This window comes from Polypterus senegalus, chromosome 5 (genome assembly GCF_016835505.1).
Source record: "Polypterus senegalus isolate Bchr_013 chromosome 5, ASM1683550v1, whole genome shotgun sequence".
NCBI classification, from domain to species: domain Eukaryota; kingdom Metazoa; phylum Chordata; class Cladistia; order Polypteriformes; family Polypteridae; genus Polypterus; species Polypterus senegalus.
In genome coordinates, this window is record NC_053158.1 from 206,309,069 (window position 1) to 206,334,587 (window position 25,519).

Consider the following 25,519-nt stretch of genomic DNA (forward strand, 5'->3'; position numbering starts at 1 on the left):
AGCACTTAAAAAGTTTCTCGCTACAGCAATTTGAACTCCGTTACAAAGTGATCCAAAGTCTCGTTTATACCTCGTGTCTTCTCATTAAACTTGTATCTCGCGAATAAAGTATTTGGCGTTTTTCTTCAGCACTCTTTGGGAGCTCTTCCTTCTTTTCTACATACTGCGCTCACAGTCAGTTCACGTGATTACGTGGGAGGTGTGATGATGTCACACGCAGCTCCACCCCCACAGTCATCGAGCTGCAGTCTATTACAGTATATGGAGAAAAATAAGTTCCAGTTATGACCATTACACGTAGAATTTCAAAATGAAACCTGCCAAACTGTTGTAAGTAAGCTGTATGGAATGAGCTGCCAAATTTCAGCCTTCTACCTACACGGGAAGTTGGAGAATTAGTGATGAGTGAGTGAGAGAGGGCTTTGCCTTTTATTATTATTATTATTATTATTGTAAGAATAAGAGATGGGAAAACAGGGGTGTGAGAGTCAGGAGGTTGAAAGGGGGCATCATTGGCTTGACTGAATAACGCGGAGTCTTCCAAGCGCCGGTGATCTCATCAGCCAAGTCATGAAGCAGACGGAATAAGGGGGAAGCCATTGGAGCTGTCGGAAGGAGGGAGTGAAAAGACGTTAGATAGGCAAGATGCCCCGGGAATTGCAGCTCAGATCTGCTTGTTGGAATGGGAGGGGCATCCGGTGAAGAGCAAAGCACCCTGGGAGCTTCAGGCAGTCACAGTTCAGGTGTGTGTGTGTGAGAGTGTGGTGGGCCAGGGGTGTGGCGAGCTGCATAGTCGAGGACTCCCAAAGCTCTGGCAAGAAGGGAAAAGGGCTTTATGATCTCGTTTGGATTTTAACCGATTGAGTTGGATATGCTTGCTTGTTGATTTTGTCTTTTGTGTTTATGGGTTGTTTCTTTCAAGAAGAACCTGCACTGCACTTATTTATTTGGACACTGCTGCCCGTTTTGAAGAAAAATGCAGTTTGGCACCAATCTTCTTGTTGTGTGTCCCCACTGCACAACTCCATCCTAGTCATGGCTAATCGATGACCTGGGTTCAAGAAGATGCCCCAGGGGCATCAATGGAAATGTAGGAGAGAGAGAGAGAGAGAGGGAGAGTGAAGGAGAGGGAGAGAGAGAGAGAGAGAGCAAGAGAGAGCGAGGGAGAGGGAGAGGGGGAGAGAGAGAGAGAGAGAGAAGGAGAGAGAGAGAGAGAGAGAGTGAAGGAGAGAGAGAGTGAAGGAGAGCAAGAGAGAGAGAGTGAAGGAGAGGGAGAGAGAGAGAGAGAGCAAGAGAGAGTGAAGGAGAGCGAGGGAGAGGGAGAGGGGAGAGAGAGAGAGAGAAGGAGAGCAGAGAGAGAGAGAGAGAGAGAGAGAGTGAAGGAGAGGAGAGAGAGAGAGAAAGAGAGGGAGAGAGAGAGAGAAAGAGAGTGGGAGTGAAGGAGAGCGAGGGAGAGGGAGAGGGGGGGAGAGAGAGAGAAAGAGAGAGGGAGAGAGAGAGGGGAGAGAGAGAGAGTGAAGGAGAGCAAGAGAGAGAGAGAGAGGGGGGATTTCTACTGTTTACTCTCCTCTTTATGCTCCGTGGGTTGAGGAGCCACTTTAGTTATTTTTAGGGTTTCGTCTCTCAGAAACATTTAGAAATGTCTAGAAATGAAAATCATCTTTCTCAGCTGTTTTGTTCTTTCTGTGTTTTTAAATATTTCTTCATGTGGACCAGAACATGGACAAAAAGGGAAACTGAAGGAAAAGTCTGAACAATTAAGCATCAGCTCTTCAGGTAGCCCAGGTACTGGTGTGATCTTTGGATCAAAGTACAAATCCCTCACTTTTCTGTTTGTCTTTTGATTCTGAGATTTAGACGACCAACGCCATCCTTGCTGTTAGATGATTTTAGTTAAACCTGATCTCTGATCATCTACTGTATAAAGTGGTGCTGCTGCCACCTCAGCAGTCCCGTGGAGTCCGTGTGGCGTTTGTATGTTCTCCCTGTGTCTGTCTGTCTGTCTCCCTCCTAATTCTCCAGTTTTCCTTCTGTGTGTTTCTTTAATTCTCAAGTTCAGAGTCAGCCATGCAGTGGACTGCTGCCTTGTCTGTGGTGCTGCGACAGGTCCTGGTAAATTGCGTTTGGGGGGGAGCGTGACCGTGTGCTCAGGCTGCCGGGGGTCTACCACAGTATAGCCGAGCGGCCCCCTGAGTGTTGAAGAGGACACTGGCTTGACGTCTTTGCATGTGCAGACATGTGCGGCTCAGCTGCTTTCCTCAAAAAGCTTGTAATTAAAATACCGGCACCCATGACAGTGTAAGAGGAGCCTGAGCGGGATAGAAGGAAATAATCAGACAGCGAGAGAAAGAAACGAGAAAGAGAGAAGGCAAAAGGAAAGAGGGGAGAAGATTTTGATTTATTTTGATTATAATAATCATTAGAAATTATTTTAAATGAAATATGAAGTGAGGGAGCCGACAGCAGACCAACTACATTAGGGCCTCAAACTTCAACTTGCTTAATTATTATTATGGTCCAAATATGGGAGTCGGTGTATTTTTTTGTGATTTCCTTAGATCGGTGTCCCCAACTCTAGTCCTGTAGGGCCTGCAGGTTTTCATTCTTTTCTTAATGAGTGACCTATTTTTGCTCCTAATTAACTCCTTTTCCATTCATTTTAATTGACTTGCTATAAAGACTCAGACCCCTTGTTTCTTTTCCCTTAATTAGCAGCCAAACAAGACTGAGATACAAAACGAGCCAAAACAACTGGTATCCATCATACAATACGTGCACATAAAGAAAGATGAAGGTCTCAGGAATGAGGATCTGCTCAGGTCCACAAAACATTTCAACAGGTGGTCTTAGAAAATAGAAAATCCACAATCTCGGACATGTCTGCCATTGCACAATGAGAGCAGCGACAAGCCATGGAATTAAAGAATGGGTTTAATTAAGCAACTGGTTGAAGTTTGAGGTCCTGACTTCTGTTGGCTCACTCACTTCATGTTTCATTTCTGTTTAAGGAAAGAGATGAAGCAATTCAGAGGAAGAAATCTTAAAAAAACAAGTCAATTAAAATGAAAGGAAAAGGAGTTAATTAGGAGCTAAAACTGGTCACCGATTAAGAAAAGGGTGAGAATGAAAACCTGCAGCCAGTTTGAGACCACTGCCTTAGGGTGACCACTGAGATAGAATCACAAGCACAAGTCCAAATAAAGAACGACGAGAGGATCGTTAATTTCCGAATAAGATTATTTACTGCTTTAAATTACGAAGGGTTTTAGGAAGCACTCGCTAATTTCCAAACAGTTTTAAGTACAAATCAACAAAGTATTTGGTGTCGCAAACGTTTTGAGAAATGCACTCCTGGTGAAGAACAGAAGAAATCAGACAAATGGGGGGAGAGCGTTCAGCCCATCTAATCCATTTGTTTAGCTAATAGCTAGGTTGTCCCCTAGACCCCCAAAGGAAAGATATTCCAGGAAACGACATCGTGAAGACAACACTCGGAACAAATAAAGGAAGTTCCCTCACAAAGCAGAAGAAAAATGAAACAGAACACATACAAAAGAGGAGTCATCTTATAGCACAGCGTCTTTAAACATTTAATAAAACAGAGCGTCCCAGAACTTCAACAAAAGCCAAAATGGGATTTCAGTCTGCAGGGATGGCAGAGTCCCCTGTCACTCTAAGCGCCAGCTGCAGGGTCCTGTGCTCCCACCCTGGCTGTTGCGGCTGTGAGTCCCGGTGGGGTCTCCCTGCTCTCCCCGTGTTCCTGTACGTTTGTCTCCCAGCTCTCCTCCTGCACGTCTGGTTGCTTAGAGTTGGCCCGGTGCTGCCAGGATTGACCCCCTGGATACCAGGATGGCACACGGATGCAATGGCTACTCAATACTGCCGACTCAATGAAGTTTGAAACACTCTCAGTACAGAACCTGCATGTTGTCCTGGATCTTGATTGAGTATAGTTAAGAGGCAGTTAATGGGATGCCAATGGGAAGCATGCCCTGCAGTCGCCTGGTCTCACACCCAAGGCTGGTGCTGCATTGCAGTAAGCGGGTACAGGAAGTAAAATACAATTAGGACCTCCGTTCACATCCCGGCTGTGTGGAGTTTGTACAATCCCCCCCCGACCCCCAAATCAGCCCCCATGTCTGTGTGGACTTGCTACCTGTCCAGGATTTGTTCCTGTCTCAACGGCCCATGCCTGCCAATCCCGGACTGGATTAACTGGGTATTCGAAAAGGAAGAATCCATGTGTGTGTCTGTCTGTTATTCAGCTTGTGTCCTGTTCCTCCGGCTCTGGTGGTAGTTGTGGTTCTCTCCCCCCTCTCCTCCCATTTTGTCTTTTATTTCCATCGATAGGATCTCACCTTTCTGTTTTCTGTATTTTCATCATCCCTTTTGCCTTTCTTTTTTATTTTTTTTTTTATTTTTCTTACTCTTGCATGGATGGAAGAAAATATAAACAGACTTCTGGAAATGCCGCCTGTAAAAGAAAAGCCGGTCAAAAAAGTAGAGGAGCTCAAAGGTAAATAAAGCAGCTGGAAACAAACTGTGGGCAGCGACGTGACATCCTGAAAGTGCGTCCGTAGTGTCTGTGACTCGCCTCAGTGGAAAAAGTCAATGTCTTCTGGGTGGAACGGTGCCACATTTGGTCCGGGGGGGGGCGCCTGTTTCAGGTTTTCACTTTTGATATTGTGCCTTTAAAATTTTAGTAAAACTTCTGGTAAAAACTCTAAAGCCGCAGTGCTGGGGATTGTCTGACATGTAAATGAGCTGGCATGGAACACTCCGCAGGTGGGATGTTAATTGTCTGTATAGGAATCCTGTCTATTATATAGTGCCACTATCTATCTATTATACAGTGCATTTCCTATCTATCTGGGTATTATATAGTGCCTTTCACTCCTATCTATCTATTATATAGTTTGTTTCCTATCTACCGATGTATTGCAGTAGTGCTTCTCTTTCATCTTTTTATTATATAGTGCCTTTCTTTCTGTCTATCTTATGTATTAGACAGACAGTGCCTAATCTATATATTATATAGTGCCTTTCTTGTCTGTCTATTATATAGTGACCTTAGTGTCAATTGAATAGACAGGAGCCATAAAAAGGTTTGGGGCAGCCTCCCTTATACTTGAAGCCCGGCTGCAAGTTCCACAATAGAACTTCCCGAATGAGGCAACGGGTGGCTTTAAGGGATGGCAGAGGAAGTGACATCTTCGGGGTCAACACTAGAAGTGGCATCCTTGGCGTTCGTTACCGGAAGTGATGTCATGGAAGCCAGGTTGGATTTCCCGTAACTGGTCTGCAGTGGAAAGAGAGATGTGATCAGTGCACCTCGCCTCCCCCTGGTCTGGCGTGGAATTACCCGCATTCGGGCCCTTCAGCTGCTTACAATAGATAGACAGATACTGTAGTGCCTTATCTATGTATTATAAGGGGCCCTTTCTATCTAGTATATAGAGCCATTCCTGTCTATTATATAATGCTTTTTCTGTCTAGTATATATTGTTTTATATATTATACAGTGACATATCACTTATATATTTATTTATTATATAGTGCCTTTCCTGTCTGTCTATTACATTTAAACCTATGGGATGTCACTTTCTATTGATGTCTCTTTTTTGTGTGTTTTTGCTTCCAGGATATTTTGGTGGCAGCAACTACAACCCACCTGGTGTGTACTTTCCATCATTTCAGAAAAAAGAAGTCGGGTCAGCAGGGCAGCGGATTCAGTTGGCGCCTCTAGGAGGAGGAGCAACAAGTAAGTAGGCAGGCAGAGCGGCACAGTGGCTAAGGGTTTGGACTTCAAACTCTGAGGGTGTGGGTTCAAATCCACTACTGACATCATGGTGTGACCCTGAGCACGTGATTTCAGCAGCTTGAGGCACTCAAATGTTAGAAGTCACTTTGGATAGAGTCAACTGCCAAGTAAGTAATAATAACAAGAAATAGTAATGAGCAGCCACAAGTGCCGTGCTATTGGGTGTTCTTCATATATTTAGTAATAAGCCTTTATGGGACCTTACTGGGTTTGCTTATCTTTTTTTTTTTAATAATTCTTGTGTGTGTTTGAGGGGGTTGATGTTGACTTAAGTATCTCTATATTAGCTGTGCTAACAATCTAAGACGGGTCGAGATCGAAGTAATCAAATGCATTACTACAAATGTTGGTGATGCGCCATTTGTTGGAATGACAATGCACATGTCTCTGTTGTATGCCATTTGGTATGGGATTCAAAAAGCAGTGTTAATGTTTGTGATGACAAATGCAATGCATTTTATTACTACATACAATACAAAATACATTCCAGTAACTACTGAACTACAAACCTTAATACTGAGGTGCACATCGATTACTTAAGACGGGTAGCATAGCTAGTCTTATTAATACTGCATTTTAATGATATGTTCAAAGACACACAACAACAAAAAAAAAAAAAAAATCTGTGGAGCTTGTAGTGGTCCGGTGCCGCTCAGATTCACACCATCAAAGGGACAGTGATTTATTTTTTTCTCTTAGTGAGGATTCTAGGAACGCATCCAGCCTTGGCCCGACCCGCACTCACTCACAGACAGATACATGAAATCCAATAAATCAAACGACTGAATGAACAATAATATCCATCCATCCATCCATTATCCTTCCCGCTATATCCTAACTACAGGGTCATGGCGGTCTGCTGGAGCCAATCCCAGCCAACACATGGCGCAAGGCAGGAAACAAACCCCAAGCAGGGTGCCAGCCCACTACAGGGCACACACACAAACACACACACCAGGGACAATTTAGGATCACCAATGCACCTGACCTGCATGTCTTTGGACTGTGGGAGGAAACCCACACAGACACGGGGAGAACATGCAAACTCCACGCAGGGAGGACTCGGGAAACGAACCCAAGTCTCCTAACTGAGTGGCAGCAGCGCTACCCACTGTGCCAACCGAACAATAATATAGTAAATGGAAATGAAATATAAACTACAAATATTCAGATACCCTTCCCCTACGGCGTTAATGAATACAACACACAATAACAAACACCAACACGTCCCATGTAACGGGTGCAAATGAAGTGGAGGTGTCAGACCCTGTGAACTGCAGAGGTGAATATAAAGTTTGTCCTACCAGTCCTGAAGCGTTTTGTGTTGAGATACGTGTGAGCGCTCCCCCCGACGAAGACGATGCAGAAGGGCACGAGACAAAACTTGAATCCAATGCCACAGTAATGCAGGACCACCACGTGATATCCGCACAGGTAAAAACGGCACCAGTGCTGACAAACAAACCGTGGTGGTCCCATCTCTGTTTAGCCGGCCCTTCTTGTCCCCAGCAGCCCCTGCGTCCGATGCAGACGTCCAATCATGGCAATACCCTCAGGGCAGCTGGAAATTGGAGTCCATTGAGATGTAGCACTGCTACAAGCTTAAATGTGTTCATTTCTGACCAAAAAAACAAAATAGGGCCTGCGCTGGTTCTTGGCACCCTCATCAACCGTTCCAAACAATTTGAACAAAAGACCTCCATTCCTATTGCAGTAAAAGCAGACTCCGCTGTGATCAACGAGTTAACCAGTGATAGATGGATTTGGTGCTTAAAAAGGCCACAGTTCAGAGTCCTGGAGACCTCAAGCTGCCACTCCCCCTATTGGCCATTCCACGGCTGAGTCAGTGCTGGGCCAGCCAATCCGATATACGGACCCCTCTACCCGACGATTCCTGTGATCCTCCATTGGAGATGACTGTACTTTAGGCAGGCAGGAGGGCAGTGGCACATTTGAGTACCAAAAAGAAAAATCGAAATAAACATACATTTGTAGTCGGTCATCACGGCCAAGGTTTGTGCCGTTAAATATTAGTGCAGGGTGTCCATAATCCTGTCCGGCTCATATTTTGTATTTTTTCTTACAAATGACTACATCTAAGTTGCAGATATTTATGTTCTGTTGTGTACCTTTGAACGTACCATTAAAAGATTACAGTGATATAAAGTGGGTCTGTTTCCAATTATTTCTCACGACACAGCATACTAGAATGTAAGGATGCCAATAAATGTTGACCGCGACTGTTAACGCACTAAATATGCCTCCGTTTCACTTTTGAGGACTCGCTTCTTGACATTTTGTTTTTTTCTTTTTCCAGATTACGACGGGTGGAAGTCTAAACCCGCCCGATCGAATCTGACAACCACCACCTTCAATCCTGCTGGGAAAGCATCGGCTGCACTTCTGAGTCGCGCTCCGCCGGTCCAGCCTGTGCACGGTAGAATCGACTGGACGGCCAAGTACAACAGTCACCGATAGCGAGCGCTTGGCCATGCCACTCTGTGAGATACTCCCACATTCTGGGACAGCACCCAGTGTTTTAACACCAGGAATCCGTTACTTTAGTGAAATACGTGAAGGATACACAAAGCAGTCTGTGACTTTGGGACTGGAATCCGCCAGGCATCTTGGGAAGAAACCCAAAAGATCCATCCATCCATTTTCTTTTCTTATAAAAGCCAAGAACACGCATTGATGCTGTGATATTTCAGTCAGATCATTTTATGGAGTGGCTTCACAGCATACCTCAACAAAGATGAATTCTGATTTGTCACAACTCGGAGTTCACGTTATTAGAGTGGGACTGGTATTCTGGCCTCCTTTACTGAGGATGTCACCTTAGCAGGTTTGAATTGGTCCACACACCAGTGGCGCGTCCCCCCCTCTAGTGGATGGTTGTTTTCATCGCTCCTGGACTTGAAGCCCATGTTTCACCCTGTCGCTGCGAGCATCTGTGCTCTTTCATGCACTCAGAACGTATTTTGTGTTTCTAATCAATTTAGTGCATTCTACTCAAAGGAGTGGGCCAACGTTTTAAAAAAGAGACATCTGGAGAAGTGCTCCTACCTCCTCCCCGTTGTACTGGAGCACATTGTGTGCATTATTTTAAAGGAATGCCTGCAAATAATACAGAAATGAAAATAGCCACAAATGGAGAGAGGAGGCCGCCTCACAAGACCCCAGGTGGCCATCGGAGATGGGAGGGTCCTCCTTTGGCCCCACAAGCTAATGGCTGTTGTGCGATCCAAAGGCCCTGAGCTCAAGAGCTACAGCAGCAGACGGCAGATTCCTCCCAAGACCCTAATTGTGATGTTTCTTGTCCCGAGTGTCACGGCGCGGTTCACTTTCCATGTGAGGTACTCCCACCCCAAACACCTAATTTGGAAGTGAATACATGGATGGAAGAATTTCCTGGAATTTTTTAAAACATGCCAGAGATAAACCTGACAACCCCCATTTTTATCCCAAATGTAAAGGGGTCGTTCTTGTTTAGCTGGCAGTGTTGGAGTGTCAAAGTCAGCGTTAACTTGTGTTCATTATTAAAAGATAGCTGTAAATAGTGTTTTAAAGATGTAAACTGTAATTAAATGGAAAGAGACATTTTTTAGCAACTAATGCCATAATATTTAATTTTTTTTGCACTAGAAAATGTTTTGTTAACGTTAAATCATGTGCATTTTTGATATTTACTTACAGCAGAGTTTCTCGTTTTAATTTTTTTTTCACTTTATAAATGTTATTTTTTCCTTTCTCCTTTCTATTTAATGTGTCTGACTGTTATTAAAATCTAATAAAGTATCACCTTGACATGACAGCATGTCTTCTGTTTACCACTGACATCCTCATCTGCTTACAACAGTTAATTGACGAGCACACATAAAGAACACTGAGTTTGTAACTGTTAAGGCCATCTCGAACTAGAGCCACTACAACACCCACATATTTCAGATTTGAGCATCTGCTTTTAAGTTCTAAGAATAATTTAAAATAATATTCACCAAAAGAAGAATATCAGAAACAAACTAGTGATTCTGCATGTTTATTATAAATGATTACAAACCCATGATCACATGCAGTTCAAATAGTTATTTTTCATATCACCTCACTTCCTTTAAGGATATTGTGCCTGGATTGTCAAGTCTTGCCTTATAGTCCTTTTCAGTGCATAAAAATGAAAAATAATTTTATGGGACATGTGACTTCTGAAGCATCTTAAATCCAATTCTTCCCAGCATCAGCAAGCTGCATGAGACAAAAAAATGTGATTTTTATATTTGCATTTATAAGGCATTGCAGCGATGTTCTCTCTCAATAACAAGCTACAATGCAGTACTCTTACAAATTTCTTGCAGATCAACTCTAATAAAACTTACTTGTCTCATTTTTTTTTTATTCACTGGCCAAAAACAGGTTGATTAAATATTCAGCACAAAACCATCAATAAACTAGAATAAAATTCAACTCTGCACAATATGGAAAGTAAGAAGGCCAACAAATTGCAGCTACTTTAAAATGCTATAGGTGAGATCTTCATTTTTATTTTTTTTCTTTAAATATATAATTAAAACTAAATGGCAGCATCACCTTGCACCTGCAATGATGCCAGCAGGCATGATTTTTCCAGAGTTGTAGAATCTCATTCCCATAACTCCGGCCAGAGTTCCTGAGGCAGCTAGAATACAAAAATATATATTTTATATATACAGTAATCCCTCCTCGATCGCGGGGGTTGCGTTCCAGAACCCCCCGCGATAGATGAAAATCCGCGAAGAAGAAACCATATGTTTGTATGGTCATTTTTATATATTTTAAGCCCTTATAAACTCTCCCACACTGTTAACATTATTAGAGCCCTCTAGACATGAAATAACACCCTTTAGTCAAAAGTTTAAACTGTGCTCCATGACAAGACAGAGATGACAGTTCTTTCTCACAATTAAAAGAATGCAAACATATCTTCCTCTTCAAAGAATGCGTGTCAGGAGCAGAGAATGTCAGAGAGAGAGAGCGACAGAAAAGCGAACAATCAAAAAATCAATATGTGCTTTTGGGCTTTTAAGTATGCCAAAGCACCGCGATAAAGCAGCATTTTGTAGAGGAGCGTCGGTATCTTCTGAGCAAACAGCTTCTGTGCAAACAGCCCCTCCGTCAGGCGCAGAGAATGTCAGAGAGGGTGAGAGAGAGACAGAGAAAAGCAAACAATCAAGCACCGCGCGGAAAGCATATCGCATATCATTGAGGAGTTTTAATTTGATACGTAATACATGCTCTGATTGGGTAGCTTCTAAGCCATCCGCCAATAGCGTCCCTTGTATGAAATCAACTGGGCAAACAAACTGAGAAAGCATGTACCATAAATTAAAAGACCCATTATCCGCAGAAATCCGCGAACCAGCAAAAAATCTGTGATATATATTTAGATATGCTTACATTTTAAATCCGCGAAAGTCGAAGCGTGATATAGCGAGGGATTACTGTACTTTGAATTAGGTGAGCTTGATAAGGGTGAGGTATTAATATAAGAATTGTCCTAATAACTTGCATTTGTTCATATCAAATACAGGCAATCTGGCATCCTTATAATTTGAATTACATCCCTAGACTGCCACACACACAGGTATGGGGGTCCCTTATTTAGAGTGTGCAGCAGCTCAGTCTGTTGTAAAGCTGTTTTTATACAGACAGAGGGTTTGAAGTAATCAAAAAAGTTGGGACACCTGCAGAAATTGTTTTCATTAGTTTTCAAGGCTTCACCATTGCTGCAGAAATGTGGAATGTTGTTAACCCATTACTTGTTTCCTAAAAAAGATATTTTATGTAACTCTGAAAATGACATTTTTCAGATTTTGGTAACCTAAACTTTTTTTTTATTTTTATTTTTATTTTTTTTTAAAAACTCTGGTAGTTTACAGCTTACCTTCCTACCATTTCAGGTTATTCACTGGCCTTGAACAGCTAAAATTTCAATAGGAACTGGAAAATGAGAGTATTTTGACCAGTAGTGTACATAAGCTTGATTTTATAGTGGGGCTGGGGTGTTAATAAACAAATTTTATTAAAGATTTTCCACCGTTAGTGACTCACAGGTGACTGGTAAGTTTTACTAAGTTATTTGATTTTGTGTTAAACATGAAACAAGTTAACCTGTGTTTCTCCATCAAGCATTAATAAAATGTTTTTACAGTACTATACTTCCAATATTCCTTGTTATGATAACACCTTTGAAGTCACAATATTAAAAAGCCTTTTAAATGTCAGCACACACAATGCCTAAAACAAAAGTGTAATGAAAAATAAGTATTAAGATCACCTGGATTACATTTTTTCTGTAACTGTAAAAGGGGGGAAAAAAAAAGAGAAGACAAGTGAAGTTTAGATGTCTATGTTATTAATTGATCGTTGGCTCATGCCAGCACCACTCCATGGTCAGAAGGATCAAGTTCGGTCCCACATACCTCCACCACCATAACCTACCGTCTATGGTAACATTATTCAAAGTTATTGTCTGCTTTTACATGCATTTTTATTACTCTTTAATATTTTTTTTTGTATGCTGTTGGATTATGTGAATTTCCCCTTGGGATTAATAAAGTATCTATCTATGGGGGAGGAGCGAAAGCTTTAGATTAATCAAAATTTTCAATCTCCGGTTTTCAACGGATCTCGATGTTTTAAGGTCCTCTGTTATAGAAAACATCGATATCTCGATGACGGGTGTGTGTCTGTGTGTCACAGCTTGAGGATAGTCGAGAGCTAAAATGGCTGGATGGAAAAATACCAAACTCGGAACGTAAGCCTGTTATAAGATGACGATTTGTTTTTGAGCCAAATTGTGCAAGAGAAAGAGGCTTTCTAAAGGAACCCTCAAATAAATTTTTGATAAAATCTCAAGAGTTAAGGCAAATACCATAATTCTGCAATTAATTATGAATTGTTCTTGTCAATTGCTATCATAAGGACATATGTTAAGGTCAGAAAGATCAACATCAAAGTGGTAAATAAATACTGAAATGTTATAGAATAGTTAGGGTAACTTGGTTCTGAGGGGGCAAAGCCTACTGACGCTCACGTCCAATTTTGTTTTCTTTTTCTTAACATGTTTAAGTAATCACAAGAGTCAAATGCACATCAAGTTTTGCAGACATACTGTAAACAAAAAATGTAAAAACAATAAAATATGACAATGTAGGTGCATGTGTAACAGTGACCAACACCAGACCAGCAGAGCCTCAACTACAATGACCATTAACATACAGCCAAATAGCCAGTCCAAAATGGAGCTGTTTGCAAATGACTGTACTTATTAATGAGTGTTTGAATCTTAGTTTTTGGCTAATTTGACAGCACTACTACAGATGTTTTTTTTCCAATATTGAAAATCAAAATTGAAATTTAAAGCTTTAGACAAAATTAGAGCATTACCTTTGCAACCCCCTCTAAGGTGTCCCAAGATCGAGTTTGGAAAGCTGTGGTTTGGAATCATTTGTCCATTTTTTATGATATGTATTCCTCAGTCCAAAGACATGCAGGTTAGGTGGATTGCTGGCACTAAATTGGCCTTTGTGTTTTGTGTGTGTGAGTATGGTCACCCTGCAATGGAATGGCTTCCTAATTGGGAATTGTTCCTGCATTACCCACTACGCTCGCTGGGATGGACTCCAGGCCAGCCATGACATTCAGCAGCCTTGAGGAAATGCCGCAAAGTCTCAGGATGTCCCACAGGGCAATCAACTGATTTGAATGCTTTATGAAAAGTGACAAAGGCTGCAAAGAAACTTTGTCAATATTCACGTTTGCAATCAATGAGTACCCTCAGTACCAGGATGCGGTCGATGGTAGACGTCTTTGGCGTAAAACAAGACTGTTCCAGTTGTTGGCAGGTAGGCGAGTGATCATGGATCCTATTGAGAATGACCCAAGCAAGGACCTTTCCCGACACCGAGAGCAGTGTTATGCCCCTGTACTTCCCGCAATCCAGGTGGTCACCCTTCCCTTTCCAGATAAGAACAACAAGCCATATTTTCCAGTCAGTTAGGATGATGCCCGTCTCCCAAATGGAAACAAAGATTGCTTGCAATGCCAGAACAGCCTTACCACCAGCCTGGAGAAGTTGTTCCAGTATGCATATGAATGGGTCCTGTGACAGAATGGAGTTTGGTTCTTGCCCTGTGTCAACCATCGCTGCTTTGTTATGCTACTTTATTTGAATACACAACTGTCGCTTTTAAAGGCATATAGATGATAGTACTTTATATTTCCTGGTTTGTTTGTAATTAAACTACTACTAATAAAATACTGATAAGGCAGTGCATAAAAGTGAGTTAGATAATACTGCTGTTGATACAAAGTGTTGCTTGACTGTTATGGAGGGTGCTTTTTTTGTTAGCAAAATATGGCATGCGAGTGCACACGCGGACACACACACACACACACACACACATCCATCCACCTGAACATATTAAGAATTTATCTGCTTACAAAGATTCTCAGCGTTTTTTGGTTTTGTGCAAAAGAATAATGCTGTGCACTCACCTAAAGAGACCCACACATTCTTGGGATCACTGGACATCTGATAGGCTCCAAATCCTGCTAAGCTTCCAAAGAACAAGCCAGCAGCTAAAGAAGGTACACTACCTGTAAAGTAATTTTGGAAGTCATTAAAAAGAGAGCAGAAATCAAAACAAATGTTAAAAAACAAACACACACACACACACCAGTACAAAAACATAAGAAGTAGGTGACATTACTTAGATACCAAAGCATCATCAATATTCTGTATATTTTTTTTGTTTTGTTTTTTGTATGTGTTACACTGTTGTAATCTCTGACGGGAAACTGTCTTTTTACATGACCTTTGGAGGTCAAAGTGCAGGGTCAGTCATTGTACAGCACTTCTGGAACAATTTGCAGGTTAAGGGTCGGAATGGAGAAGGATCCCTGCTGGCAGTAATGGGATTTGAACCGGCAACTTTCCAGATACCAGTGCAGATCCTTAGCTTCAGAGCCACCTCTTCGCCTAGAGGACATCCATTATGAAAACCAAGAAAATGAAGTTTTTTTCAAAAGGGATGAAAACATTTTTCTGCCTTCCACATGGTCAACTTACAGATCAATTAATCTGAATTCATCTAAACTTTTAAATAATTACTACTCTTTGTTTTACTACAATTCAAGCAAAGAAAGAAAGAATTCACAGAATTACAGTCCATGCAGTGGATTCAGAAAGTATTCTGAGAACTTCATTTTTGCATCTTTTATTGTGTTGTAGATTTATGAGAATCTTTTTCATCGATATTTTTATTTTTTATTTTTTCTCCAGCCATCTGGAGTTTTTTTTTGTTTTTTCTGTCCCCCCTGGCCAAAGAACCTTACTCTTATTTGATGTTAATTAATGTCGATTTATTTTGTTTTCTTATTGTGTCTTTTATTTTTCTATTCTTTATTATGTAAAGTACTTTGAGCTACTGTTTGTATGAAAATGTGCTATAGAAATAAATGTTGTTGTTATCGTTGTATCTACCCCACTCTACCATAAATGCCTGGCAGCGCTCTATCAGTCTAGATGGTTGTCCTTCCAACAGGTTCTCCCATCTCAGAAGAGCAAGCTCTGTTACAGTGACCACTGCATTCTGGGTCACCTTCCTGCTTGGTCACTCAGCTTGGCCAGACAGGCTACTGTAGGTAGAGTGTTAGTGATTATAAACTAGTCCAGTAAATATACAGTAGTCTGCCATTTCACAATTTGCTCCTGGAAACACAAAGCTTTACAAATGGTTCCATACCCTTACCTTGATTTATGCCTCACCACAATTTGACTCTGGAGGGCCACAGAGTGTTTGTTGGACTTTATAGCCTGGTTTTTGTTCTGATATGCAGAGTGAATTTTAAAACCTTACAGACACAGTTACACATGTACCTTTCTAAAAGCTGCCCAATCAATTCGGCTTACCACAGGACTCTGAAGGAAAATGAAATCAAACAGGTGGCACTTGAACACAACTGGGAGTGCCACAGCAAAGGATCTGAATATTTCAGTTTCTGATTTTTAATATACTTGCAAACCTTTCTGGAAATGATTTCACTTTGTCATTACGGTTTTCTGAGTGCAGGTTGATAGGCAAAAATTACAAATGTATTAAATCTACAATGCAGTGAAGTGTAAGCAAAATTAAAAAGGGTCTGAATACTTTCTGAATCCACTGTAGTTTAATAGAAAATAATTTAGAAGCAAAACTCTTTAGCTTGTGTACTATGTACAGGTATGGTTAACAGTTATGTTTCTCATCTAATAAAAATGTACCTAGACTCTTTATAAAGCCCAGAAAGCATTGCTGTTATTTGTCACATCAACAGAGTGTTGTTGCTTTATGTATCCAGTGTCCTGGGTTCAAATTCAATACCAGTCAATTTCTGCGTGGAGTTACCTCCCACATCCCCAAAGACATGTGGGCCATTCTAACTGGTAACTCTGAACAGGTGGGTCCCAGAAACAGAGTGTTACCTTATCTGTAATTGGTTCCAGTCACATGCCTAATGCTGCCGGGAAAGACTTTGGTCTGAAGTGAGCCTGCCTTGGACTAACAGGTTTCAGGGTGGAATGTAAAAACAATTATTCATTATCTGAACTTGCTTAATCCAATACAGAGTTGTAGGATTCCTGTAAGATTTGTGAGGCTTTTCAGACCTATAAACCAATTAATGTGATGTATATAATGTAATTTATATCATATCCTATATCCTGTAGTAAGAACTCAAGCAAAATGACTCAGTTTATTGACTAACTAAAACGATTACAATATGCAAGCTTTCGAGGCAACTCAGGCCTCTTCTTCAGGCACGATGTATTATCCTGGAAAGAGCTGGTAGCAGACTGATCAGCGTCCCAGTTCCCTAAAATACAAGGGACGTTCAAAAAGTTTCCGCACTTTTTTTCTTTTTCAAACTCTATTAAGAATTTCAAAAACAAAGGACATCACTTTGCTACATAGGTCACCTTCCTTTGCAATACAATTTTCCCAGCATCGTACCAACTTTTTAATGCTATCAGCAAAAAATGTCTTTGGTTGAGCGCATAGCCACTGGTGCACCACTGCTTTCACATCATCACATGAAAATCTGGTCATGGCTGTAGCTGGACGTCTTGAGTGCTCTGCATCTGTCACACTAGTATGGCCTTTTTCAAACATTTCTATCCACTCATAGACGACTATGAGAGAGAGAGAGAACTTTATCCCTGAGCACACATGTGGAGATGAATTTGTGCTCCTGGCATTCCTCCTGCCCACAAAAAGCATATGACAGAACACTGTTCCTCTTTGGTGCCTTTTTTAAGTTTTGCAGCCACCTTCACTGCAGGGTGACTACTCTTATACTAAACTGCAAGGGCAGCTGGCTTGCCAGACAGAACTAGTCACATGACCCTCTCAGACACAACCAATTACTACTCCTTCCGCCTTCACCGTTTCCAACTGTTTTGTCTTGGTAGAGTAATATATTGCTCTACTTTCCCCATTTGTATTATTAATAAGTAGCCTTTGTCAGAATGCCTAATTCCACAGACTTTATACTGTTTATAAGGTATTATAGTATATAACTTATCCCCACCTTCCCTTCTATATCTATAACCTCAGGAAATTAGGTGTAGTAAAAAGACAAGCAGGAGTTAAGTTACACATAAAATAATGTATTATTGATAATATTAACAAATAATAACAATATGCAAAGTACATTTGAATATTGGCAACCATACAACCTGATTAAATGGTGATGTGTAGTTCAGGCGGCACACAGACCTGTTAGTTATTTAAAATGTCTCTAGTTAAGGCATCATTGGTGCTCAGCTTTCTTCAGAACAGGCCGTATGCCTGTTCCAATATGGCTGCCGAGCTGTGCTCTCCATTGTGTCGTCTTCTTCATCAGATGTTAGTAAGAGAGATGCTTCTTCAGCATCAGAGATTAGTAAGCGAGATGGTGGGAGGTTAAACAAGTAAATTTATAGATGCTCTGTCCAACCCCTAGAGCCAATAGGGTGTCATAGTACTTAAAGGCCTCTGATCCAAGCCAATTCCAAACAGCCATACTTCAGACCAAAGGGGAAATAGAACATCTTAACACCTGTCATCTCCCCAAAACCACTTGCTAAGCTAAAGTTCACCAGTTAGGCAACCTGGCTTTTTGTGGGAGATGGGAGTGAGACTCCAGCAGAGAATCATTTGTGTCAAGCACTTCCCCCAGCTCTGTCGCAAAATTCAAAGAGACTCAGTCTTAAATGGGGGGTGCAGGGGTAAACATGAATGCGTCTCACTAAAGTAACACTAAATTACATTGCCTTGCCTAAATTACAAATAAAGACATGTAAAATATTTATCAAGTTATATGCAAAATCTCACATCACAACACCAACGAAAATATAAAAGTGTGGAAACCTTTTGAATATCCCTCGTATGTTCAAAAAGTATTTGGACCCTTTCACTTTCTGAATACTTTATTGTGTTGTAGATCTGAATTTAAATAGATAAAATTACCATTTTTACCCATCAATCTACACTCAGTAAACCAGCATGACAAAGTGAAAATAAAAGCTTTCAAAAAGGTTTGCAAATTGATTAAAATCAAAAAATAAAGTATTCAGGCCCTTTACGGTGGTCAGGTGCATCCCGTTTGCTTCAGTTCTCCTTGAGATGTGCTGAAAACTTGATTGAAGTCCACCTGTGGCAAACTGACTTGACTGGACATCGTTTAGAAAGGCACACGTGTACCTGTGTGTATAGAAACTCCCACAATTCACACTGCATGTCAGGACAAAAAACCAAGCCAAGAGGTCCAAGGAACTCTTTGCTGACCTCAGTGATCAAAATATGGCGAGGCGTAGATCAGGGCAAGACGACTGCACCATTTGTAAAGCATTGAGTGTTCCCATACACAGTGTCCTCAGTAATTGTGGCTTAATAATTAATTGTTGAGTGGCTAGACAGAAAACACTACTGAGTTAAAGACATGACAGACCTCTAGGACTCAGAGAGCATGAGGAAAAAGATTCTCTGGTCTGATGAAATAAAAACTGAACTTACGGGGCAGAACTCCAAGCATAATGTCTGGCAAAGACCAGGCACTGCTCATTACTTGTTTAACACCGTGAATATGGTGAAGCATTAGTGGTAGCAGTTTCATACTTTAAGGTGCTTCTTAGAACCAGGAACAAGGAATCGGGTCAGAACTGAGAGAAGGATGAATGCAGCCAAATACGGAGAAGAAACTGAAAAAAAAAAACAGCACCAAGAGCGCATGCCACCTCAGACTAGGGCAGCGGTTCAATGACCCAAAGTATACAGACAAGTTAGCACTGGAGTGGCTTCAAAACAAGTGTCTGACTGTTCTTGAATGGTCCCACCAAAACCCACACTTAAACCCCATAGAAGATTTGTAGAGAGAGCTGAAGATGGCAGTCTACTGACACTTCAAATCCAGTTTGAGAGAGTCTGCCAGAAAGAATGGGATAAACTGCCCAAATACTGGTGTGCAAAGCTTGTTGAGACTGACCCAAGAAGACTCGAAGTTGGAATTGTTTCCAAAGGGGCTTCCACAAAGTACTGAATTAAGGGTCTGTTTTTTGATTTTTAATAAGTTGGCACATTTTTCTGAGAGCTGGTAGCAGACTGATCAGCATCCCAATTCCCTAAAATACAAGGGATGTTCAAAATGTTTCTGCACTTTTTTTTTTTTAACTCTACTAAGAATTTCAAAAACAAAGGATATCACTTTGCTACATAGTTCACCTTCCTTTGCAATACAATTTTCCCAGCTTCATACCAACTTTTTAATGCCATCAGCAAAAAATTTCTTTGGTTGAGCGCGTAGCCACTGGTGTACCACTGCTTTCACATCGTCATCATCATCACATGAAAATTTGGTCATGGCTGTAGCACTGAATTAAGGGTCTGAATACATTTTTAGTTTTTTGATTTTTAATAAATTGGCACATCTTTCTGAAAACATGTCATTATGGGATATTGAATGTAGCTTGGTAGGCAAAAAAAAAAAAAAACTAATTTATCCTTTTCAAATTAAATCAACAAAACAATAAAAAGTGTCCACAAAGTAAAGGGATCTAAAAGGTTTCTGAATCCACTGTACGTCCAGTGCATTGCAGAGGATTTCTAAGTCAGCTGAGAGAGATAATCCATGCAGTATTCCCAGAGTCTGTCACTAAAGGCTTTCAGAAAAGATTAATTTCTAAAGACCGGCTTGTACTTGTAGGACATTACATTATAAAATCTCTTTAAACAAATGGAAATTGCAACTTAAACAGAATTTTGCAATTGCAATTACAACAGTTGTTAGCGATTATCCAGAGCCACCAGGGTCTGGAACAAAAGAAGGCAAATGTTTCACTACTGCAGCAGCAAGATAACCAGTCTTATCATTGAGGAGGCCGGGTGTTCGGTTAACAGTTTATGTGGGAGCGTGAGTAAGCTGCCATCCCGCCCCTATTACAGGCGCATGGACATGAACAACAGGATAAGCTCTTGCACCCTATTAATCTAAAATATTTTTAAGTGGGGTCCAATAAATGTGCTGTAAAATTTGAAAAAAATGTAAACAGTAACTAAATTTCTTACAATACCTGCTTTCACATAACCCATTATTCCTCCTGAAGCAACCAAGGCTGCATACCCAAAACCAAACCATTCCATGGGCATCTTGATGATCTAATAAAACAGAAGTAGAAGAGAAAATGTTAACCAACTTAGTTTCATCATTAAGCTAACAGCCAAACACACACCTGAAATCAAGCAGTTAATACATAAGCATCTATTGATCCTCAACTGTGGTTTCCTTTCCCTTAAATATAAGGCATGCACAATTCAAGAACAACACAGCAGAAGAAGACGCCCTTCATGCCAAGCTTGTTAACCTCAGCTAATGGATTGTACATATCATTAATGCAGTTAAACTCTCATTAACTTTTGTAACAAACCTCTTAATTGCAACTAACACAACACTCCACTGCTTTTCATCTTTTAAATGTCAACTACATTTTTTTTTCCGTGGTCTGCAGTTCTGCTATTAGGAGGAGCAGCAAGAACGCCAACGTCAAAAGGTAAGGAATAATCAGCAGCAGCAAATATTATAACTGCATAAAACTTTGTTGGCTAAAGCAGATGGCATCTCCAGAGTGATTTATGTGACCCTTTCCTTGGATGTCGATAGCTCCTTCTGCAAATGTTTTATGAAAAAACAGAACTCGTTAAGGATTCAGTAATTACACATTCCACGGATACTGGCAGCTTGAATTTTCTTCTCTGAATTATACTTTTAAAATGAACTGGATCAGACCATTTATCCCTAATGCCGAATCTATCTAGAATTTTGTTCCAAATTTTATCTTGTCCAAAATGGGTGATTTGCCTTTCTTATTGATGTGTAACTATAATATTAAAGATACCCTATGGACTAAAAAAGTATTCATAAGCTGATGTTTTTAGCTTTGTCCATAATTTACAAACATAACTTCTCATAGGTATTTTATATGGAAAAGGTCTGGATTAGTGTTAGACGCCCTAATTTGGGACACTCACATGAAATGTAATGAATTACTTTGTGAGGCGCAAGTACAAAATAATCAAGAATAGGCGAGTCAAATATTTCAAATATTAAATCATGTACTTCAATGTAAATATTTAAAGTGTAAATATTCTCAATTGTAATAGAAAAGAATCAAAATAAGATCATATTTATAATCACTGACCTTAAAATAGTTTGAAACAATACCCACATGCTTATGTTTGAAATTTGCCATTTTTAACCTTCTGGGAGTGGCTCTTAGGGGGTAAAGGACCACCAGTACAGATTCACATATTATATTCATGATTAGCAACCTTAAAGTAGAATAAAGTGACACTTCACATGCCTATATTGTGAACCCCCATTTTTTTGTGAAAAGGAGGAGCTTTGACCCTTCGTATCCCAATAGGAGGTGAACTCCTGGACTTGGCCTACGCGGCGCACACACAACTTAAAAGTCCTACTGAGCATTTTTGCTGACACCTATTAGTTTATTCTTTATCATATATGGGTCTTTATCATATATGGGTGTACTTTCTTGCATAAAATATGGTCCAAAAATTGCCTAAAAATTAGTATTTTTCAGGCCTAGAGGGCCAAAAATAGGGGGGAATCCAAAAAAGCTCAATGTTTTGCAGAACTAACATTCAAGATGAGTTGAAAGTAGATCATAATCTGTCCTGCTGCTAAGCCAGGAGTCTCTGGACTAAAAAAAAATTAAGTGATTACAAAGCTTTCTTAAGTATTTCTTACAAACACAATAACTGTGATATTTTATTTCAAAATAAATATACACTTTTTAGTGAATGGTTCAATCATACCGTTTTGTTAGTAACAAAATTACTCAATTCAAAAAGCAGTTAAGTTACACATCATTTTTATCTGCTTATGATTTTTTGTTATTAAAAACAACATTTATTTCTACAGCATTTTCATACAAAGGATGTAGCTCCAATTGCTTTACAACAACAACATTTATTTATATAGCACTTTTCATACAAAAAAATGTAGCTCAAAGTGCTTTACAAAATGAAGAATAGAAAATTAGAAGACACAATAAAAAATAAACATAAGTCAACATTAATTAACATAGAATATTAATAATAATGGCCAGGGTGGACAGAAAAAAAAAAAAACTCCAGAGGCTGGAGAAAAAAAATAAAATCTGTAGGAATTCCAGATCAAGAGACCACCCAGTCCCCTCTGGGCAATCTACCTAACATAAATGAAACAGTCCTCTTTGGATTTACAAGATGCCAACGAAACAAAAAAAGAAAAACAAATCAAGTTAGGTCAGAATAGGAATGAATAAATAATAGAAACAATAAAAATCAAAGAAGCTTACATAACAAATATAAAATTAGTAGAAAAGTAGAGTCCTCATATATAATTATATTTTGGTATACAGTAATTACCAAAAAGAGCTCTCTCATTGGGCTTTCTAAATGCAAAACCTAATGCCTATCTTCTATTTTACATTCATTAAACACAATGTAAATTTCAATAGAGATGATGTATTAATTTACCAAGTCTCTTATCTCCTATATATATATATATATATACACACACACACACACACATATTGGGTGAGTCAAAATTATGTTAACACTTGAATGGCGGATATAATTTATTCTCAAAACATAACTTATATGTGCAAGATGACTTACAGGGATGTCTCAACCTGTTCGCCATTAAGTTCAACATGTGGACTATATGTGGCACATAAATTGTCCACAAAAATTGTATACAATTATATACATAGCAGTACCATTAGTGTTAACATTATTTTGACTCACCCTGTATATAGACAGACAGATAGATGTGAAAGGCACTATATGATAGATAGATAGACATGAAAGGAACTATAAAATAGATAGATAGATAGATATGAAAGGCACTATAGATAGATAGATAGATAGATAGATAGATAGATAGATAGATAGATAGATAGATAGATAGATAGATATGAAAGGCACTATATGATAGATAGATAGACATGAAAGGAACTATAAAATAGATAGATAGATAGATATGAAAGGCACTATAGATAGATAGATAGATAGATAGATAGATAGATAGATAGATAGATAGATAGATAGATAGATAGATAGATAGATATGAAAGGCACTATATAATAGATAGATGGATAGTAACTATTGAACTATGTTCTGTATCACTGAGAGAAATGTGTTGCAGAATACTGAAATACGCGAGCCTATGATCCAAAAATAAAATTCAAGTAAAAGGCGCCTTTTAAAAAAACAAAATCCATAAAATATAATGTGTTAAGCTTTTCATTAAGACCAAGGTCAAGGTTCCTGTTCCATTAGTGACAGATATTAACATTTTATATACACTTGCAGACTCGATATGGCATGGAAGGTAGTACGGACCACATCACTTAAATATCTAATTACAAACAAAGAGAAATTGGTTTTAAATTACTCCATTGCTGTTGTCCTACCAAACACTACATGATCAAATTTAAAGGAGATAGTGGCCCAAATTTCTCTTTTTGGCAATACCTGCACGGATACTGCCTTGCATTTATTTTGGACCTGTTCGTAAACTTAAGTATGTTGGAAAGATTTCTCCAAGTTTGTCAAAAGTTACTGAAGATTTCTAATTTTTTAAAGATATCCTATTAGAATATTAGGAGTTTGAAAGATGTTCTGAGACAGAATATTATCGAATTACTTTTTACGGTACTGTCAAAAGTTCATATTCATAAGTCTAACGTTCTCAGTCACAAACTTTTGTTTCTTGCATTAAAAAATGAAATTAATTAATACTGTATATTAAAATAACCGTAAAGATGTAAAGACTATTCATTTGGTATAGCCTGTAACGTTTGCCTGTAATATCCTCTAACGTACCCTTGATAATTTATCTATTTGTGGTTTATTTTCGATTATTACAGTTGTAGTTATTGAATCACAATACAGATTAAAACAATATATAAAATTATAACTGCACTTCAAAGTTCACAGGCTTACTTGTATTTCCACATAATAAGGACGGTCAAACTATAACGCTGGAATTCTCTGTCCAATTTAATAATCACTTTATTCGAATACGCTTACCTGACGTGCCTCTGTCGGTGTTACACGCGAAGTGAGCGCCGCAGCTCAGGACACTGAACGAAGCGCGTGACGGTCGTCAAGGACGATCAAAGTGTTACACGGAATTTGTAGAACTGGCTTATAAAATAAAAACTGAAATGTAATTACTTTGTCAAAAAAATACTAAATGATTGAATTATTTGAATAATAGACTTATGGTATGTAAATACCGTGGAAAAATGCATTAAGAAAGAGATTAATAAGAAGAACGTTAGAGCAACTCCGGGTAAGTTATGGTTTTCCATGCAAAGGTCGCTTAGGAACTTTAAAACTTAAGCTACACGACGGCGGCCGCATTTGACAGGTTAGAGCGCCCTTTTCTGTGGCGTACATTATGTAAATTGTCAAAAGTTATTTTTTATAAGAATTCAAACTTAATTTCTTTATCACATTGTACTTTCCCAAGACAATTAATACAACATCCGACAGGATTGTCCAGTTCCTTTCTTGTTCTTCCCAGATACTGCAAGAACTGCTTTCCAATTGTCATTAAAAAAATCATATTTTGGATATTTGACAGGACGACAACAACATTTATTTATGTAGCACATTTTCATACACGAAAGTATGACAAAGGCTTTGCACTATAATAGTTTAACCTGCGAGGGTCGAAGCCCCAGATGAAGTTCAAGCCTAGCGCCCCCACCAAAACAAATGCATAATAACAAGCAGGTGCTTTGAGGCGAATGTACTGCTACACATCGATAAAATAAATTAAAGAGTACAATTAACTCCAGAATTATATACATTATACACTTTGGGCTGAATGTGCTATCTTTCCTCACCACCGCAGAACTTGGTCCATGCTGTCCGTTATGTGCCGGACTTTGGAGGGAGGGAATCCCTGGGCTTGAACCATTGATGTGGGAACCACCACAGAAATAAAAATGATAACATGTAATGTCAAAACGTAGTGGTCACCTAAACTTGAATAGGCAACACACAAGAACAGCAAGCAGTATGCGAGTATGTAACAGGTGTGTGGATAGCAGCAGGCATACAGAAACTGCAT

At 39.6% G+C, this 25,519-nt stretch overlaps 2 protein-coding genes across 3 annotated transcripts in view; one reads left to right on the forward strand and one right to left on the reverse strand.

Moving 5' to 3' along the window:
• Window positions 1-9,628, forward strand: part of mak (male germ cell-associated kinase) — an 80,619-nt gene extending 70,991 nt beyond the window's left edge. The window contains exons 12-14 of one of the 2 annotated variants that reach the window (XM_039754024.1): window positions 4,445-4,516; window positions 5,642-5,761; window positions 8,139-9,628. In XM_039754024.1, the coding sequence (XP_039609958.1) occupies window positions 4,445-4,516; window positions 5,642-5,761; window positions 8,139-8,299 (353 nt within the window). In that variant the 3' untranslated portion in view covers window positions 8,300-9,628. The remainder of the gene's footprint in view (window positions 1-4,444; window positions 4,517-5,641; window positions 5,762-8,138) is intronic. The other variant, XM_039754025.1, reaches the window with a different exon arrangement.
• Window positions 9,629-9,844: 216 nt separating this feature from the next.
• On the reverse strand, window positions 9,845-24,566 carry tmem14ca (transmembrane protein 14Ca). The gene is made up of 5 exons (XM_039754026.1): window positions 24,469-24,566; window positions 20,445-20,529; window positions 14,354-14,455; window positions 10,406-10,493; window positions 9,845-10,063 (listed from the first exon to the last, which is right to left on the reverse strand). Exons 2-5 carry the CDS (start codon window positions 20,518-20,520, stop codon window positions 10,006-10,008), a joined length of 324 nt encoding a protein of 107 aa, XP_039609960.1. The 5' UTR covers window positions 20,521-20,529; window positions 24,469-24,566; the 3' UTR covers window positions 9,845-10,005.
• Window positions 24,567-25,519: the final 953 nt, after the last annotated feature.

Bases quoted from the DNA above. Each gene is read 5' to 3' on its own strand.
- tmem14ca (XM_039754026.1), bottom strand. From the start codon at position 20,520: ATGCCCATGGAATGGTTTGGTTTTGGGTATGCAGCCTTGGTTGCTTCA. The intron at 14,456-20,444 runs GTATTGTAAGAA...ATTACTTTACAG, and splicing joins AATGGGTTATGTGAAAGCAG to GTAGTGTACCTTCTTTAGCT. The intron at 10,064-10,405 runs GTGATGCTGCCA...TGTCTCATGCAG, and splicing joins GGCATCATTGCAGGTGCAAG to CTTGCTGATGCTGGGAAGAA.